Raw genomic sequence first — 20,898 nt, forward strand, 5'->3', positions numbered from 1 at the left:
CCAAAAAAGGGTGTTATTAGTGTAAGCTGTTTGTGTTCTAAACATTTATGTTATCCCTTTCACTGCTGTCCAATAATCGTTGCAAAGGTCATGTGTGAATCTGATTTTCAGTACTATTTTTACATTTATCCAAACCCAGAGAATGTACAACACCAACAGTCAAACCTGAGGTAAACTAGAAACTTGGGTGGTTCTGACATCTCAATGTAGGTTCATCCTTGGTAAAAAAAAAAAAAAGAAAAATTACCATTCTGATGAGTGATATTAACCCTTTGCACTCCGCTGTCCCCTCTCAGGGGACATCAGAATTCTAGCATATCACTCGGATGTCCCCTCTCAGGGGACATTGCAGTTTATTAGTGATTACGGGGAACTGAGTTATTTCAACGCAACTTTTTGAGACATGCATGTTTCCCTGAAGTTTTATCTTGAAATGGCACAAGAAATTAAATCAAAATATCGTAAAATTACTAAGATATATACAAGAAATGTCAGCGGGTTTTGTGTCGGATTAAACAATAAACTACATATTCCCGATGTGGGACAAAGAAAACGGGACTGCATTGCGTGTTCTAACAGGAAAACACCTGGTGGCAGGCGTCAAACCACTTATTACTGTCAAACATGCACTAATCAGCCTGCAATGCATATTGGGGAGTGTTACAAAACTTATCATACTGTACAAAATTATAAACAATAAAATATTGTTTTTTTTGCAAATATACATTCCTCGATGTCACCCAATTCATATAAGTCCAATATCATTATAATACGTTACTTGGTTCCAAAATTATACTAAATAATATGAGGGTCTGTAAATGCACGTTTCCGCCGCAAAGTAGCGTCGAGTAGCTGGTAGCCAATGTCCAGAATGGTTCGGAGTGCAAAGGGTTAATAAAGGAGGCGGCTCTAGATGTGTGGGAAATCTTTGTACCTTCCTCTCGATTTTATTGTAAACCTAAAACTGCTCTAAAAAATTAAGTTAAAAAAAAAAGAGGTGAGTGGCTTCTTCACTCATCTCTTCATTATAGTCTCATTCTTTATTCATATTATTCATTAAGAATAATCAAGGTAACTAAAATTTATTGAGTGCTTACTATTTATGTGTCAGATACTATTTACCTGCTTTATATATATTAACTCATTTAACCCTCAGACACAGGTGCTATTATTATTACCATTTTACACATTAGGAAACTAAATCACAGAAAAACTAAATCACAGAAAGGACATACAGCTAGAAAGTAACAGCGCTAAGACTTGAACCTATGTAGTCCAGCTCATCACCATTATATTATACTGCTTCTAGTTATTCATTCTTTCAATCATCCATTAATTCATCTTTTTTTAAAGTTTTATTCCTTGTTCCCTCCTAACTTTTATTTTATTTTTGTTAATCTTCACCTGAGGATATTTTTCCATTGACTTTTAGAGGGAGGGAGGGAGGGAGGGAGGGAGGGAGGGAGGGAGGGGGAGAGATAGTCAGTGGGGGAGGAAGGCAGAGGGAAAGGGAGGAAGAGAAAGATACAGAAACATAAATGTGAGAGAAACACATCGATTGGTTGCCTCCTGCAAACACCCCAACCAGGGCCAGGGATCAAACCTGCAACCTAGGCATGTGCCCTTGACTGAAATCAAACCCAAGACTCTTAGGTGCATTGCGCCACCGGCCAGGGCAATTCATCTTTTTTTTTTTTTTTTTTGAGCATTTGGAATATGCCAAAACTCTAATGGAAACATTTTCAACAAGGAAGATCTCAAAACATTTACTTTCTCAGGCAGTTATTGAAGGAAATACTGCATCAAAGCCAGGAAATGAATAAGGGAGGGAGATACTCCATCAAAACAGGAAAATAAACAGTAAGAGATGAGGACCTAGGATCAGAAAACAGAAGAATCCAGAAGAAAGGGGAAGAGAATTCCCAGGACAGGATGACATCTATGCAACAGGTCTGGAGAGTAGCCAGTCTGCATTATAGATGAAGAAGGAAAGAGGTTTTCAGAAGGAACATTGCTAAAAAATATATGGGATTCAATACCTAATGTGTTTGTACAGAGAAGACCTCTGTTGGGCAATCTGAGGAAAAAATTAATGGCAGAAACATAGAAAATATAAAAACAAAGAAAAGAGGCAATTATTAACCTTGAGTAAAACAAAATGTTGTCCCCGGTATGCAGACTGTATTTTTCATAACTATATAATTATTCATTCTCTTCCTACCCTCGCCTTTCTTCTCTATAATCAAAGCAGACTTCCTACCATTACTGCCCTGGGACTTGCCCTTGTAACTTGTTTTGGCCAAAGGACTCTGAGTAGATGTGACACATGCCTCATCCAAGCAAAATCTTTAAATGTATTTGTGGATCTGGTCTTTCTGCCTTTAGTTTCTGCCCCTATCTACTGAGATTGGATCTCAGAATGAGAAAATACACAAAATCAAGATGAACTGATCCCAAACAAGGCTAGCAGAACCCAGCAGAGCCTCAAGTGACCCCAAAACCCTTTTGAAATATGAGAGAGAAAAAAAAAGAAATGTTTTTGTTAGCCAATGAAATTTGGGGTTGTTTTTGCTACAGCAAAAGCTAACACATATAGTACAATCCATAGCTCAACAATGGACAATATTTTATGTAGTCATAATATAACTAATTATATTACACTAGAGGGCCTGGTGCACAAAAATTTCGTACACTCCGGGAGGTCCCTCAGCCTGACCTGCACCCTCTTGCAGTCTGAGACCCCTCGGGGGATGTCCACCTGCCGGCTTAGGCCCGCTCCCAGGGGGACCGGGCCTAAGCTGGCAGTCATCGACATTCCTCTGGCAGCCTGGGAGCCCCTGGCAGTGGGGAGCGGGCCTAAGCCACAGTCAGACATCCTTAGCACTGCCGAGGAGACGGGAGAGGCTACCACCACTACTGCTGTGCTTGCAGCCATCAGCCCGGCTTATGGCTGAGCAGAGTTCCCCTGTGGGAGCACACTGATGACCAGGGGCCAGCTCCTGTGTTGAGCAGTGCGTGTCATAGTGACCAGTCGTTCCTGGGTCGTTCCGCTGTTAGGGTCAATTTGCATATTACCCCTTTATTATATAGGATTATATAGGTAAACTGCAAAAGAAACAACTAAAAGAATGGAAAATTTTTGCCTCAAGGGAGCTAGAATCAAATGTGAGAAGGATGCAGGTAAGGGAGTACTTTTTTGTTTTAAGACATAATTTGATATTCTTTGAACTATTCACATGTATTAATTTTATAAAAAATCTTAACTCAGGAGCACAAAAATAAGACAATAAAATCAAGGGAAATAATCATGCCTGATTCCCTAAGAAAAAGTATTCTGATCCTGAAAGGCAAAAACCCTTAGCTGGAATCATGACCTAGTTTTATTATTTCACAATCTGGCATCTACTTTTCTCTAGCTACATTTTTCTTGATGGTTTGTTTCAATACTTAGGAGAAAACAAGCAGTATTACTGGTTCCCCTTTACTATAGAATTACAGCCTTACATTTTCAGTTCTAGATGTCATTGACAATATGTTACAGGAAAGATGTTGCCTAAAGTGAGATAATACCGAGTGGGACAAAAGTAGGTTTACAGTTGTTCATATGGAAAATAATAATTAATAAAGAATAAACTGTTTTGCATAATCACAAAGGGCTATCCTATACAGAGAGCTCTCAATTAATACATAAGTTGATCATTTATCTACTCTACACATCATCTATGATCACTGCATGCCCTTTTCCTAACAATTGCCACCTGCTGGTCATTTCAATCAGCTTTCACTGTTTTACCAAAGAATGAGAAAAATAATTAAAAGTGAATTAAAGTTTGCATCTTTTTTAAAAACTAAAATTCAGGGACAATTTAAGCTCAATAAATAGTATTATTCACAAACAAATAAACTTAAGAAATAATATATTTTACAAAATATATTTAAATAGTGGGCCCACATTTAAATGATTGGATTTACCAAAATTCTGAGTTTTCTAGAAATATACCATTTAAGATATAATGATAGAGAACACTAAAGCTATTTATAATATTTCTTTATATATATATATTTTTTATTGATTTTAGAAAGGAGCAAGAGGGAGAGACAGACAGAAACATCAATGAGAGTCATTGATTGGCCGCCTCCTAAACACCCCACACCAGGGATCGAGCACGCAATCTGCATGTGCCCCGACTGAGAATTGAACCCTGACCTCTATGTTCATAGGTTGACGCTCAACCACTGAGCCACGCCAGCTGGGCTAAATATTTTTATACTAGAGGCCTGATGCATGAAATTCATACAAGAGTAGGCCTTCCTTCCCCCGGCTGCTGGCACCGGCTTCCCTCTGGCACCCAGGACTGGCGGGGGCTTCCCTCCAGCTGCCAGCAGGCACCCCGGACCCAAGCTTTCCTCCAGCTGCCGGCAGGCACCCAGGACCCAGGCTTTCCTCCAGCTGCCAGCAGGCACCCAGGACCCAGGGCTTCCCTCGCAGCCCCAACTTCATCCAGAAGGTCGTCCAGAAGGATGTCCGGCTGAATTAGCACATTATGCTTTTATTATTATAGATTTCCTATAGATCTTACTTATGTTAACTGTCTCTCCCTTTATCATAAACAAATATGAATTATTTGAGTGCAAGTTTCACATAGTAGCTTCTGTACCATGACAGAAATATGATGGCTACATACACAGGAAGTATCTTCACTGGCTGACACCATCTCATTTAGATATTCTGACATTCTCTTAACCATACTGTTCTTTGAATTGTAGTTCACAGGCCTGCCATTTATAAAAAAGCACTGGGGCAGAACAAGAAAGCATAAGAATATAATTACAGGGCATGTTTTTCATACCTCTTCATCTTTCATATTCACATCCACATTTTTTGATTTGATGACTTTGGATATATGGTCAATGTTGTTTTCTCTGCAGTAATCAAATATGTTTTTGTCTTCTTCCCTAATGAGAGTAAAAATAAAAAGTCACATATTTTTAATACAACCTGATTGCTGCTGACAAACATTAATAAAATCTGTTTTGATAAAGGATTTTACATGAACAATAATGGATTTTCAATAAGACATAATACATCCAACCTCTGAAAAAGACGAAAGTTCTTATCTATCTACACTAATAAAAGATAAACATGCAAATTGACCGTACCTTTTGCTATGCCTTAAGCCATGCCCACCAGCCAATCAGAGCAACTATATGCAAATTAACCCAACCAAGATGGCAGCTGACAGCCACGGAGCTGGAGCAAGCAGGAGGCTTGGTTGCCCCAATGATGGAGGAAGCCAAGCTTCCCGCTTGCCACAGCGGGCTCTGAGCTCCACTCAAAGCAACCAAGTTTCAATTATAGAAGGTAAATAAACCCCAGATACCTGCTTTCAGCCCGCTGTGGCCATGGAGCTGAAGCGAGCAGGAGGCTTCCCTCCCGCCCGCCCTGGCCCGCTCTGAGCTCCTCTCAAGGCTACAAAGTTTCAATTAGAGAAGGTAAATAAATCCCAGAATAAAAAGAAAAAAAAAGAAAAAAAGGAGAGGCTGGGAGCTTCCGTTCGCCGGGGGGCTTGGCCAGCCTGAAAACGGCCCTCAGCCCCTCACCCAGACTGGCCAGGCACCCCAGAAGGACCCCCAGCCTAAAGGGGGCCAGCCTGAAAACAGCCATCTGCCCCTCACCCAGGCTGGCCAAACTTCCGTGGGGTGAGGGTCCCCACTGGGGGGGGGAGGGCCTTGACCAGCCTGCAAACAGCCATCAGCCCCTCACCCAGGCTGGACAGGCACCCCAGTGGGAACCCCCACCCTGAAGGGGGTGTGACCAGCCTGCAAACAGCCCCTCACCCAGGCTGGCCAGGCACCCCAGCGGGACACCCACCCTGATCTTGGACATCCTTCAGGGCAAACCAGCTGGCCCCCACCCATGCACCAGGCCTCTATCCTATATAATAAAAGGGTAATATGCAAACTGACCCTAACAGCAGAACGACTGGGAATGACTGGTCACTATGACACACACTGACCACCAAGGGGCAGACGCTCATGCAGGAGCTGGCCCCTGGTGGTCTGTGCGCTCCCACAGGGGGAGCTCTGCTCAGCCACAAGCCAGGCTGACAGCTGCCAGTACAGAGGTGGTGATGGGAGCCTCTCCAGCTTCCTCAGCAGCGCTAAGGATATCCAACTGCAGCTTAGGCCTGCTCCCCGCTGGCAAGTGGACATCCCCCGAGGGCTCCCGGGCTGCCAGAGGGATGTCTGACTGCCAGCTTGGGCCCAATCCCCCCAGGGAGCGGGCCTAAGCCAGCAGGTGGACATCCTCCGAGGGGTCCCAGACTGCAAGAGGGCATAGGTCGGGCTGAGGGACACCCCCCGAGTGCACAAATTTTTGTGCACTGGGCCTCTAGTATATACATAAAACCCTAAGCAACCGGTCAACCGTTCGACAGGTCACTATGACGTGCACTGACCACCAAGGGGCAGACGCTCAACGCAGGAGCTGCCCCCTCGTGGTCAGTGCACTCCCACAGTGGAAATGATGCTCAGCGAGCTTACCAAGTGCCAGTAGCAGCAGGTGCAGCGGGGCCTGGATGAGTGGGAGCAGCGCAGCGCCCTGCCTGGGCTTTGGGCTCCTCCCTGGTCGCCTGCCACTTCATGCACTACTACATCCCCTGAGGGGCCCCAGATTGCAAGAGGGCACAGGCCAGGCTGAGTGACCCCACCGGTGCATGAATCCATGCACCAGGCCTCTAGTCAATTGTAAGGAAATGCTTCACTGCTTTAACAAGTCACACCAGCACAATAACATAACAACTTCAGTAGATTATCTCAGTGCTCTTTTCCTCCCCCAGTTACTTTCACACACTGACAGGCACATACTTCCTTTGTCTCAGAATTTTCCATTGTAGCACTGAGATAAGAAGCACTGTAATGTCTATACAGAGGCATCAAAAGATCAGAATACAGCTTACTCTTGTCTTAAAGGACAATAGAATGACAAGTTGATTGTTACTCAAATTTTATACACACACACACACACACACAAGTAATTTTCTTAAGGGAAAGATAATTAGAGCATTACAAAATTCAGAAATCCTACATGAGATAATAGAAACAAAGACTGGGAACAAAATCTGAGAAGCATACTAGGTACCCAACACCATTCCAAGTACATGTACTTAGAATTAATGTACACTTATCCAACAACTTCAGAATTCAGAAAGAACAAGGAGAGATTACATGATCCTCCAAATGGCATCGAATTTACCAAACGTAGAACAAGAGAGCTAGAATTGATTTTATATATAGTACATTTTTCTACTACATCTAGCTACATCTCGACTAGTCAACTGTAATCTATTCTACACACAAAAGCAGTTCCTAACATGAGGTCTTTGAGTTCTCTAAAATAGGATACAGAACTATCTATGTAAATGCATGTGCATTTTTCTGAATGTGTGTGTTGTGTGTTTCTGTGTGTGTGTGGGGGGTGTTGAGGGGAAGGTAGCTTCAATGAGATTCTCAAAAGGATAAATCCTTTGGAATATTAAAATGAAACTGTTTCCTATGTGGACTGCATTTTCTGGTCAGGCTTAAAAAATGCAATTTGAGCTCTAAAAACTAGTGTTTTATAATCTCAAGACCACGCTTCCATTCATCAGAAATTAAGGCACCTAGCCATAGGAGTCCTCCTATTTTAAAAGCCAATTTAAATACTTTATACCCTATAAAAAATATTTTCAGTCAGAGGTAATTACATTAAAATACACTACTTTGGCCTTATTCATCTAAGTTTTCCTTATGCATTTGATGTATTCAGTTGAGCACTTACTACATGCAAGGCACTGGGCAAGATTCTGTTGGTAATAGGTAACAAGGATAAGCAAAAAGCTTTGCATTCAATATATGCACAGTAGAGTTGGGATGATATTATCGATACACCAGTAACATAGGGTATAACTGGATCTTTAGAAAGGTCTAAAAAAGTACAGAGGAGAAACAGTCTGCCTCAAGCTGGAGAAAATGAGGTACATGTGCAGGAAGAAATCATGTTTAAAAGCAAAACAGAGGTGAGCAAAAGTAGGTTTATAGTTGCTCATATGGAAAATAACACAATAATTAATAAATAATGCAAGAATACACTTGTGTTTCACATATTCACAACTGCAAACCTACTTTTATGGTCTCTTGAAAATGTCCATTTTGTAGAAGAGAAAAATGCTTTTCTAGATTACCTACTCTGAAAGAAATTAGAGAAGTCTGAGGCTAAAACCCCAGAAAGGAGAAGTCTGATTTTAAAAATTAAGGTTGCAAATAGTACCACTTTAGCTATATTTAGCTACAACCAAAAAACACAGTTTCTATGAAAACATGTATTCAGAATACCAACTTGGTAATAATAGGGACCTATTTTCCTCCAGTACAGTAACAGAGACCCCTCTAATTCAAGAGGAAGCAACTTCAACTGTGAGAGAAAGAGCTGTGTCATTTTAAGTCATCATATAAAATATACTACTTACCAATTGTTTTGAATTTGAAAATAATGGGGAGTTGATGGTGGGGCACAGAAAGGAAAGTAAGGAGGACCCTTGGGATGTCAGTTACTCATACCCAATAATATAGAAGACCTTCTGCGTGGTCTCTTTTCCTGAATCTCAAATGTGCATGTACACCTATGTCTTAAACAGTGTACAAGAGTAAATATAGTACAAACATTCAAATTTTTATTTTGCTTAATATATTGTCAATGTTCCTTATGTGCATCAAATATTCTGATTTGGTATAAGAGTTTTTGGAGGGCAGAGGCAGTTTTTCATCTGAATACCTGCTTATTGTCTGTACTTTATCATTGCTAAATATGTCAGGCACACAGAAGTATTTAGAAAATACTTCAGGGTAGAGTATACAATGTAAATTAAATATCAAGAAGAAATTCAATAAAATCACCAACAATATGATACAAAGTTGAATGACTAATATTAAAAAAATTAAGTGATAATGCTTGGGCTTAGTTGTTGAGTAGTTCTCTATCCTCACTCCAAGTCTGACTTATCTTACTTGCCAGCAACCAAGCTGTCAATACAATGTCACCACCTAGTGGCCAAAATGGAGAAACATCGGGAGCACTATCTTTCCATATCTCCTTTCTTGCCCCTAACAAGATTATGTACAATATACAAATCAAATTCTCTCTTTCCCCTCTACATTTCCCTGTCAATACAGTCTCCCAGAGGCAAACTCCCCTTCTGGATCCATACTTAAAGGAAACATGTGCAAGTGATTCCAACCATTACCAAATACAGGAGAGCCTTAATACACGTTAGTGCCCTTTTACATGTTCTCAACTTATCTTCCTTTCTCTTATTCTTACCCAGTTATCGTTCTCCCTCTTTCCTCAATATGAGGTAAAATTATCATATCTGTTCTTTATGGATGAGTATGAGTTATGTTTGTGACTACTTTCAAGGATGTAGTCCCTCCCCACATTATTCCTAGCACAAGACAGAATGTCTCTCTTTAGATTACTCTCAATTTCCCGAAAATGACAGAAAATATATTTGTATATTTGAAGGAAAAAAATCACTGGCTCTCTTTGAAAAATAAAGGCACACCCTTATGAGAAAGAGGGATGGTGTTTAAGTATGGTCATCTTTCATCTACCACAGGAAGACTAGAACCATGCCCATTCCTAGATATGCTATGTACCACTTTCTACAAAGACTGCATTTCCCTATCAAAAGAATATTTCAAATACTGTAGTCAAGTTTCATGGCAGGCAACCCACAGGTTGAGAACCGCTGTTCTAGGAAGTAAACCCAAAAGACTGTACTAAGAATTAGCAAACTACTATTAATTAAACTTGTTACTCTTTTGCATGAAAATACTGTTTAACATACTAGGAATGGTTTGTACTGCCTCAGGATATAAAGTCTTCCATGGTACCAAATAAAGGGACAATTTGGGTAAAACTTTGGTGTTGGGAAGCCCTCTATAACTAACATTAGAGGATGAAAGAAGTGAAATGAACAAAACAAAAAGCAGACTTGATGTTAAACCCTGTCTCATTCTAATAGAAATATTCATCTGTTAAACTACGTATTTTTAAAAACTTAGCTCATTGACACATTTTCAATAAAAATTACCTTATGTTTAATATTTAACAAAATTTATTATGTATGTTTATCAACTGTATAGAAATAACTGTAACTCAAATGAGAAAAAAAAGTTAATGCTTTAAAGCTTTGGGGTAACAAAAATTTAAATTTTTTTGAAGACTAACTCATATACATATTTTTGTTGCAGAGAATTATAAGTTTGATAAGGTTACACGAAATATATTACTTTGAAATAAAATTAGGTGGGAGAAGTAGAAAAATGATGTAAAATTTCTGTTAAAGAACTTGTTCATGTATTTTTAAGTCAAGATCAGAATTTTATTTAATTAAACTTTATTTTGAGACCGTTGAAGATTCGCATGCAGTTGTAAGAAAGACTAGATCTTTTGGACCATTTTTCCAGTTTCTCTCAATGGTAGCATGTTCTTGTATTTAAAAAAAAAAAAAAAGGATATCATTACAGCACTTAGATTCCTTTGGATATATCTAAAAAATGATGTTTATTTTACATTTTCATTATTTACAAAATGCCAGAGATTACGCCCTTGAAAATTATTTAAGTTTTTAAGTAATTTTTTTAGATATCTTAAAAAATGTAAAAGGGAACATAGTCTTTCAAAATTATCTTAGGGACTACATCAGCAAGAAGGTTTTTTGAGTACCACGTCTCTAACCCAATATTTTAGAAAGCAGAAGAGGCCCAAAGCAAGGAGCAGGCTAATCAAGGATGACCAAAGAAAGCTGTATAGGAGACTTGACATGACAGCCTATCTTTGAAGGATGAGATGACAACGCAGGTGGGTAACTGAAGGATTCCGAAGAAAAGAAAGTATCACCAAAATGAAGTGTTCAGGGGAACCTCAAGCACTTGGTTATGGTCGGGTATTGGGAGATAAGGTTAGAGGGATATGCTGAACATAGATCCCAAAGAGCCTTGGCACACTCACTGCATATAAGGTAAGAAACTAATGTAGGTAATGAGTTAGCAGGAGAACAAAATAGTTATTCACCTTCCAAAACCTGGAATAAAGGGAAACAAAATTGCCCTCTTAAAGTTAAACTAAACAAAATAAGCTACTAATGAGAGGAAAAAGGAATGTTTCCCAGGTAGACTTGAAGAGCTACTTGATTCAGACATCTAAAAAAAAACAAAGAGACAATTAAGGGGGGAAAAGTTAGTGATGCCAATTTAAACACAGACCAAAAGAAACAATCTAAGGCAAAGAGCATTCTGAAGTATTTCTCTGCTGGGAGACGGTTCGCTCAGGAGGCCTCATTAGAACCTTGGTGAAGCTGGTGTGTAAGGCTTATCTGGGAGGAGCAAAAGAGATAAAGTCAATTCCTAACTCAGGGATTAAACAGTAGTCATAGCTGTCATATTTAGCACATGAAAAGTCCCAATTTTTAATTAACATTTAATTCAAATTTTATATGTTAATTTCACCTTTGTAAAACATTCAATCTTACCAAAGACCATAAATGAGAGCCTATACAGGTAAAACTTGCAAATAGTACAGTATTCTTTCTGAAATACCTTGATCCTAAGTCCTGAAGGAGGCAAAACACTTGAGCAGTAACTATGTTCTATGTTCAAGAAGCCTAGAATTCAGACCAAGGCACTTAAGAAACTGTTTTTTTGTTGTTCTTAAAATCCTGGATGACAAATAGTCATTGTTCTTAAGTTGCCAGATTTCATTGATTCTAAAATACATTTTTTTTATATTTTAATGTTTCTGGTAGATCTTACAATGTGTGACATCTTATAATTGATTAGTGGCTTTTAAAAAATGGTGTTCTAAAACCAATGGTGCTTTAGAGTCAAAGAGGTAATAGGATAGGTTCAAACTACACAGTGCCAAGTGGACAAGTGAACTATGACTGCAAGAATTCATATAGGGTATACTGAATCACAATCCTCCAACTCAGAATGCTTGCTACTAGATCTGCAATTAGGATCAGTTATGGGAAATAACCAGTTAGTTCCTCCCCTCCTGCTACGTGACATGGCAACATCTTCTTTCACCAAGTAATAACTATTTTCAGACTGCGATATATAAGCAGTGTACCTAAAGGACTAGAAAACTCGAAAAGCCTCAAATACAAAGTTCTGTTTATTATTTTATTTATATTGTTAATCTGTAATTAACATATTTTTCTCAAGCAAGCAATGACAAAGGGAAGATCAATGTATACTTCTTGTAAATAACACATTATACTAGAAAAGTTATTTAGCCATGATTTATAAACACACCAGTTACCGAAAATAAATTTTCACCTCTTAAAATCTGCTTAACTCTAAAAAAGTTGGTTGAAAATTTCTGATACTTTTAATGCCTATAAGAAAAAACAGTTCAATTCTGATCAATTCTTGCAAAACCAGTGGCCACATCTATAGAAAAATCTATAGAATCTCTTGACTAACAGGCTCTGCAGAGCTGAGTTATATTCTCAACCATTAAGGTAAGTCTAAAATCAATAGAAACAATTAATCCAAAGAAAACATCATCATCATCATCAGTACACTGATAAATGAAAGACTATAGTCTCTAATTTTACCAGTAAAGCACATTTTTAAAAACACTAAGTAGAATGAGATTTAATTCAAAATTTAAACTGAAGATATTTAGTACATTAATATAATAACAACTGTCAAATTCGATTTCATCAGTTGGAGATTACAACTGTAGCAGTTAAGAGCAGAGTTACAACCATGTGACCTTGGGCAAGTAACCTAACTTCTCTGAGTCTCAGTTTCCTCATCTATAAAATACAGATACAGTGGGGCCTTGACTTATGAGTGTCCCGACTAACGAGTTTTTCGAGATACGAGCCGTCTCTCGGCTGATTTTTTGCTTTGAGTTGCAAGCTAAAATTCGGGTTACCAGCCAGCTTCAGATACCCCACCGCTAGTTGGCGCAGCGAACATCACAGTGAACGCCACAACATCAGCCCAGCATCACGTGTCTCACTCGTTCACTTTATGATTTGACATACGAGTAATTTGAGTCACGAGCTCCGTCACGGAATGAATTAAACTCGTAAGTCAAGGCCCCACTGTACAGTATTAATAATACCTACATCTCATAGGATCATTCTGGTTACTAGCTTACAAGAAGTAGTCAATAAATGTTAGCAATTTTACCAAAAGTTTTTAGCATATACTGTAAGCTGGGGTTATGTATCATATATCCTTATATAACACTATCAATCAATTCATCTAACAAAGATTAATTTGACCTTCAAGGAAATAAAAATAAGCCAATGTAGTTGGAGTAGAGTGAACAAAGAGGTGGTGCAGAGGGGAAAATTGGCATTAGATGAAGATGATGAGGGCCCTGTAAGACATGCTAAGGATTTAAAATTTTATCCTAAGTGCTATAGGAAATCATTAAAAGGTTTTAAGCGGGAGAGTGATATGATGAGATCTGAGTTATAAATCTGGGGAAGAGACAGCACAGGAAGAGAGAAATCCAGTTTCAAACCGTCCTGTAGTGTCCTGGCCAAGAGACGATGATTGTTTAAGAGTAGCGATGATCATGCAAAGGGCATGATAGTGGCAGTAATAAAAAGTAGAAGAATGTGGATTATTTTTGAACCTGAAGAAACAGAATTTCTAATATGTTAGGGGATGAGAGAGTAGAACAATATGACAAAGACTTAGAAACAACATACCCGTAGTATACACATCTTGATATGTGTACACACACATACATACACTAAATTATGTAAACAAGTCTAAGTGCTTAGTATTTCACAGGTACCACTTATAGAAAAAGAAGAAAAATATTAGAAGAAAGGCTAGACAGAAAAGAGAGAACAAAGTAGAGAAAAGGAAAAGGGGGAAGAAAAAAGAAAGGAGAGAGGAAGAGAAAGTTACGGATTGGTTTCAGTTGTTGAGTGATTCTCTTGCTCAGAAAAGGCTGTTGATCTGCAAACAGGTAGATTTGCCTATATGCTTGGTTGACACCATGACACTGAGGACACAAGAGCTAAATAAAGCGCGTAAGAAAAGGGTGAATATGAGAGCCAGGAGACTTTTACAACAGTTACTGTTTATGTCAAGACCCATTTGTCTCAAGGGACCCATTTTCACATAATCTATAATTATCTCTTCGCTTTAATCGCCTTGTCATTCCTGAGGCTCTCATGGGCACTGGAAGAGGAAAAGCTCATTAACTAAACCTTTTCTCCTCTCTCCAGCCACCCATGGCTTTTAATTGCTTGGTGTGTTATTATCTAGGAGTGCAACTGGGATCATTTTCATAAGAAAGGGAGGTAGAGAGGAGGAAGGGAGCCATGAGTCCCTGAGGTATGCACCACAGACAAACCTTTGCTTTCTCAATTATTTATGCCAGCTGAGGTTTTACAGGCTGAATAAATCCATAACTCAAGTTCATTCTAAGCAGTCAGATTCTCAAGGGGGAGTTTTCCACTTGCCTATCCACACTTGTGTAGTCCTCAAAGAATAACCAGAATGTAACAAGACATATGTCATCCAATTTATCACCTATCACCAAAGTCTTAACACAATGTTGGTCATGGGCAACAAAGTGAAATAGGGAAGGATTTCACTATTACCAGCCAAACAGATGAAAGGAAGCAAGATAATCTTTTTGGTGCTAAGGGCAGTAGTGTTAATGGGACAGTGGTATCCCAGAGTGACTTAACTTATTGGAAGCATAAAAATCCAAATTTTCAATTAAAAAAAATACTATTGAAGCCTAAGAATCTTATAGATTTGTTAAAAACAGAAAGAAAACCCCACAAAGAGATTGCTATAAGGCTCTGAATAAATAACTACATGGAATTTTATACCATTTCATTTTATAAGTCACTTACAATAAAATAATATTCATTGTAGCTTTTTCTCCAATCATACTCTTTTAGAGTACAATATTATATAAGTGACAGGCTTTTATACTACTTTTATTCAGTTCGTATTTTCACCAAAAATTATAAAATTAAAGCATAAAATAATCACATTCACTTTTGTTTTTAATACTTATAGCCTCCATTTTATAATCAGAACTAAAGAGCAGCCAATGAAGAGATATTTCTAAAATATTTTCAAAATCCATTATTGTTTAAAATTTTTAACTTTATAAGTCAATAATGAAAGAATCTCTTTAAAATTCTACAGGCTTTTGTGTCTGACCACAGCAGTGACCTCTGGTATTTTCTGCCAAAACAGTTCATTTGTCTCACAGAACAACTAATCAATTCTAGAGCCCATCAATCATTTTAGCTGTATACTGCTCTGGTCTTGCTTAGAGAAGGTCCAGATGGCTGCCTGTGTAAGTGGGATTAATAAAATTCTGATAGATTACATAGCATCAAACTACAAAATATAACAGGGAAGATCAACTCTTATTGCAGGGTGAGATGGATATTTACAGGCTTCATGTATTGTATTTTTAATTCTTGTTCTAATTCTAGATAAAACTTTATGTGCCAACTTCTAGATAAAACCTTCCATGTATACAACTCACCCAAGTGTTTATTAAGTCACTATATGTAGTACAGAACCAACTGACTCTTTGCAAAGTCCTAAGCTTATTTACCAGAGCTTTTTCTGCCAGTCCTCAGTATAAATGAAACACAACAGATCTCAAGGCTAGAGTAACTGTGAGGGACAAGATTTCTGACTCTCTTGCTTCTATAGTTCCAAACACAAATCTAATAGCATTGACTCTCCCTTCCCTGTTTTCCAATTTCTTCTGTAAAAGCAAACAACCTGTACCACATTCTATAACCACACTATATTCCCTCCGTTATACTACAGAACCATTAACTAGCTTCAGGAGGAACTGGGTCAGGGCTCTGGAATGTTAACAGAGATCTGTACCTATGAAATTATATTATCACTTTCTCTGACAGAATGGAAATAAAGGCCAGAACCAAAACAGGCAGGAGCAAGCTCAGAATTGGCCCCAGTGGTCCATGGCTCAAAAACATTTACAATAAAACTCAAGTGGGTTCTTAACTTATCAGCTACAGTGCACATTCGTCAGGAAAGCTGCCAGGACAATGGAGCCCTAAGAAATGGGTTTATTAGAAACTGGTTTTCCTGATCTTTAATAATGTGAAAAAATGTAGAGGTTTATATAGTTAAGACCTTAGAAATACATTTTTAATGTTCTTTTAAAAAATAATGGTTCTGTAGAGGAAAACTTTTCCTTCCCTTCAAGTTTAACATTTTAACCATGTTTCTAAAACTCTAGATCCTACTGTCATTTTCCCCTTGGTTGAACATAACACTACCAAGACTGCAATTAACTTCAGTTAAAAAACCACGTTTTCTTGGCAAAAAAACACCACCAGCTACTATATTTCACCAAAATACAAGCAATACTTGATTACATAAAAGCTAACAATACCCTGTTTTCAATGTTGCAACTATAGTCTTATACTTAACACATTGCAGACAGATCACGAGAATTCTTGCTTCATATTACACAGTGTTTTACAAAGTATCATACTTTAAAAAGATAATAGCTTGTAAGAACATGTAATAAATAACTTCAAAATGCAATGGGTTTTTAATTTTAAAGCGTGCCTTTAACATTTATGTAAAACGTTTTTTGTAGTCGTTCAATAGAAACTTATTTGGCCACTGGGTAAAGCTAGCAATAAAACTACTGGTCTGCAATGTGTTTTAAGAAACAATAAGGATTACATCTGGTCCTTCACTGGAGTAACCCAACATTTCAATGTAGAATAATTTTTATTGTGATCTAGTTTGTTATGCTGGAATTCTGTTCAATTATAAAATGAATTCTCTAATGTAAGAAAATCAGTAGTTGCTGTAATTTCTGATGTGCTATCTATATACTAGTATATAAAACCTTAATATGCAAACAGACTGAACGGTGGAACAACCAACCAACCAGTCGCTATGACGTATGCTGACCACCAGGGTGTGTGCGCAGAACATGGTGGCATCAGATGCGGTAGGATGGTGGAGCAGGTGAGTGGGGGCACTAGATCAAGGCGGGGCACTGGTTGCTGTCATCCGGGTGAGCCTCTGGTGATTACTGAAAATTCTTTGCTCCCTCATGCCGCGGTCCCCCGGGCGCTTGCACCTGCTGCTGGTGCCGGCCCCGCTCGCACCCGCTGTGGGCACTGGAGCCGCTGCTCGCACCCGCTGCGGGTGCCCAGTGCCAGCCCCAATCACCCCCCAGGGCTTCTCCACCTCCCCTTGCTCCTGAGGGGCGATTGAGGCCAACAGCCGCCTCTTGCACCTGCTGCCGGCAACGGCCCTGCTCGCACCCGCTGCTGTGCCAGTGCCGGCCTCACTCGCACCTGCTGCTGGTGCTGGCCCCAATCGCTCAGTACCATCAGTGGGTGCAAGCGGGGCCGGCTCAGTCAGCACGTGGAAGCGGCGGGAGCAGGGCTGCCGGCAGACAGGGGACCGGGGGCCACGGTGGGAGGGGCCGCGGAGGATGGACTGAGACCTGCCCCTGTGCCCACCACAGCCTTGCAGCCTGCAATTTCTTTTCAAGGTGCACAAATTCGTGCACTGGGCCCCTAGTAGTAGTAATGAAATTACTGTTTGTAATAACTAGAAGGCTTTCTGTGGCTCTCATATTTATGTTTCTTATTGTTTCATATCTTAATAATATGTTCCAGAACACAAAAACTTAGATCACATCATAAGAAGACTAATATTTCAATGACTTAATGAAATAAGGCCAAGACTAACCAGTTTTGCCATAGCAGAGGTTCATAATTCATTCCATTAACCAATAATGTTTATTAAACATGCACGTAGATGTAAAAAAATACAGAGAACATACTATTAAAAGGTGAAGAAGCTTAGAAGCACAAATATCCAAATGTTTTGTCTCATAGATTCACAATAAATGTGAGTTGAATTAAAATCTCTACTTTATATTAAAATAAGTGATATTATTTTATGTTTCTTATGATCAAATTCTAAATATTGATTTAAATGTAAGAGTCACTTCTTTAGGAATTGGATGGAGGGTAATCAGGTAGGTTAATTCTTCCAGTGTAATTTAGCTCTATATTAGGAATACTCCAAGTATCCAGACATTTACTCTCACTTCAATTGGAGTACATGTGATTTGCTTTCTGTTCTGTAGAGGCACTGAAATTAGTCAAGTCACTGGACATTCCAAAAGAATAGTGCTCAGCATGTCATTTTCAAAAATACTAGAGTCTTGGAGCCCTTAAAGAAATCAGCACTCAAAATAAGGATCATTATTACTTATAGATAAGCGATTGCTATTATTAGAAAGTATGTATGGTGATTTTTAAAAAGCAGAGTCAAGCCCTAACCAGTTTGGCTCAGTGGATAGAGCATCGGCCTGTGGACTGAAAGGTCCCAGGTTTGATTCCGGCCAAGGGCATGTACCTTGGTTGCGGGCACATCCCCAGTCGGAGGTGTGCAGGAGGCAGCTGATCGATGTTTCTCTCTCATTGATGTTTCTAACTCTCTATCCCTCTCCCTTCCTCTCTGTGAAAAATCAATAAAAAATATATATAAAAAAAGCAAAGTCAAGAAACTATCTCAATTCATTTCCCTAACTAAATTATCAGTTCCTTGGGGAAGTAGCTGGGGGTACCTCCCAATGGCTGGCACTTTCGCTAGATACTTACTAACTTCTGGGAACTTCCTCAGAATAGTGAGAGTACAGAGATGAATAAAATATGATCCCTGATCTCCAAAACCTAAGCTTAGTGGAAGGATAGAGTGTTCTTAAAAATTATAATTCAATGTGTATAACATGATAAGTGCTATAACAAAAGTGTGAACAAAGGACTATGGGAAAACAGAGAAGGAATGACTAACCTCTCCTTCTATCATGTAGGAAAATGACTTGATTTGAACATTTAATAAACTCTGATTGGTAGGGTGAGGGTTCTAAGATGCCATTTTTAAGTAGACTCTAAAGATGGAATATATAAATTAAGAACCCCAAAACATTTTCTGAATATATAAGAGTTAAGGGGCAGGGGGATTAAGTTCTGAAAATGTTTTTTAAACTATGCTTCCTCAAAACTGTATGGGCTCCTCAGGAGTTCTCAGAGACCCAAAAAGGCATCAGGGTGGCAAATGTACTCCAGGCCAGTAGCAGCCTTAAAGGGTATCTTTATTCTCCTTAATTCTCCATCAGCCTTTCCCTTTCATAACCCAAATAAATATTTAATCTTAACAAAAAATGGTGTGCTGCTATGCAAATACTAGTAGATTCAAGAGAGGACTCCTAGTATTAACTGACTGATCATTAACTGGAAACTATGAGCATTTAAAGTTTTTGATTCATAGTGTTATCAGTAACTTCCTTCCCAGAATGCTACCTGGGAGTTGTCATCATCACTTCCTTATGTGATGGATAATGTCATCAAACTCTTTTGCAAGAGTGAGCATAACATTTTGGTACAATTCCTCTTCACTCTATGAAGATAGGTATTTCCCTTCAATAAATTTAGGTAATCCCAATTTTCCACTTAAAGATTAGAGCTCATTTACTTCATGTTAACGAGTAGGAAAAGTAAAGTTCAGATAACTCAAAAAGAGTAAGGACAGCCGAAACCGGTTTGGCTCAGTGGATAGAGCGTCAGCCTGCGGACTGAAGGGTCCCGGGTTCGATTCCGGTCAAGGGCATGTACCTGAGTTGTGGGCACATCCCCAGTGGGAGATGTGCAGGAGGCAGCTGATCGATGTTTCTCTCTCATCGATGTTTCTAGCTCTCTGTCTCTCTCTCTTCCTCTCTGTGAAAAATCAATAAAATATATTTAAAAAAAAAAAAGAGTAAGGACATCAGAGATTCCTATTTTGTTTTTATCTATAAAGGAGCAATCTTAGATGAATGTGTCACATGACTTTAAAGCAGGACAGAATTCCTGATTTATACAAACAGTGCTGAAAGAAAAAGATTATCCAATAAATTTTATATATAACATAAAATTTAAGACCTTTATTAAATACAAAATGACCTTTAAAAATTTTGTGTTTAAAAAAAACAACAAACCCATAAAATTTTACTATCTTGCCCTAACCAGTTTGGCTCAGTGGATAGAGCGTCGGCCTATGGCCTGAAGGGTCCCAGGTTCGATTCTGGTCAGGGGCATGTACTTTGGTTGTGGGCACATCCCCAGTAGGGGGTGTGCAGGAGGCAGCTGATCGATGTTTCTAACTCTCTATCCCTCTCCCTTGCTCTCTGTAAAAAATCAATAAAATGTATATTTTTTAAAAATTTACTATCTTAACCATTTCTAAGTGTACAGTTCAGTAGAGCTAAGTAAATTCACATTGTTGTGCAACCAATCTCCAGAACTTTTCCATCTTGCAAAACTGAAGCTTTTATAACAACTTTTCCCTTCCTCCAGCTCCTGACAACCACTATTCTACTTTCTATATCTGTAATCTGAATACTCTTGACATCTCATATAAGTGGAATCATATAGTATTTATTTTTTTGTGACTGGCTCATTTCACTTAACATAATGTCCTGAAGGTTCACCCATGTTCTAGCTATGTTTCAGAATTTTCCTTCCTTTTCAAAGCTGAATAATATTCCATTATACATACCATATTTTGTTTATTCACCCACCAATGGACACTTGGGTGGTTCTACCTCTTGGCTATTATGAACATGAGTGTGCCAAATATGTCTGTCAGATTCTCTTTCAATTCTTTGGGATACAGAACTAGAATTAGAACTGCTGGGTCACATAGTAATTGTCTGCTTAATTTTTTGAGGAACCTCCACAACGTTTTCCTTAGTGTACCGTTTTATATTCCAAAGTGATCTTTAATTTGCAGCTA

At 38.7% G+C, this 20,898-nt stretch overlaps 1 protein-coding gene across 2 annotated transcripts in view; it reads right to left on the reverse strand.

Moving 5' to 3' along the window:
• Positions 1 to 20,898, reverse strand: part of ACBD6 (acyl-CoA binding domain containing 6) — a 126,729-nt gene that overhangs the window by 63,393 nt on the left and 42,438 nt on the right. For both annotated transcript variants that reach the window (XR_002829337.1, XM_006088971.3), the window contains exon 5: positions 4,851 to 4,956. Coding sequence is in view for 1 of the 2 variants with exons in the window: in XM_006088971.3 (XP_006089033.1) it covers positions 4,851 to 4,956 (106 nt within the window). In the remaining variant the exon portion in view is untranslated. The remainder of the gene's footprint in view (positions 1 to 4,850; positions 4,957 to 20,898) is intronic.

Source organism: Myotis lucifugus, unplaced genomic scaffold (genome assembly GCF_000147115.1).
Source record: "Myotis lucifugus unplaced genomic scaffold, Myoluc2.0 scaffold_54, whole genome shotgun sequence".
Classification (NCBI taxonomy): domain Eukaryota; kingdom Metazoa; phylum Chordata; class Mammalia; order Chiroptera; family Vespertilionidae; genus Myotis; species Myotis lucifugus.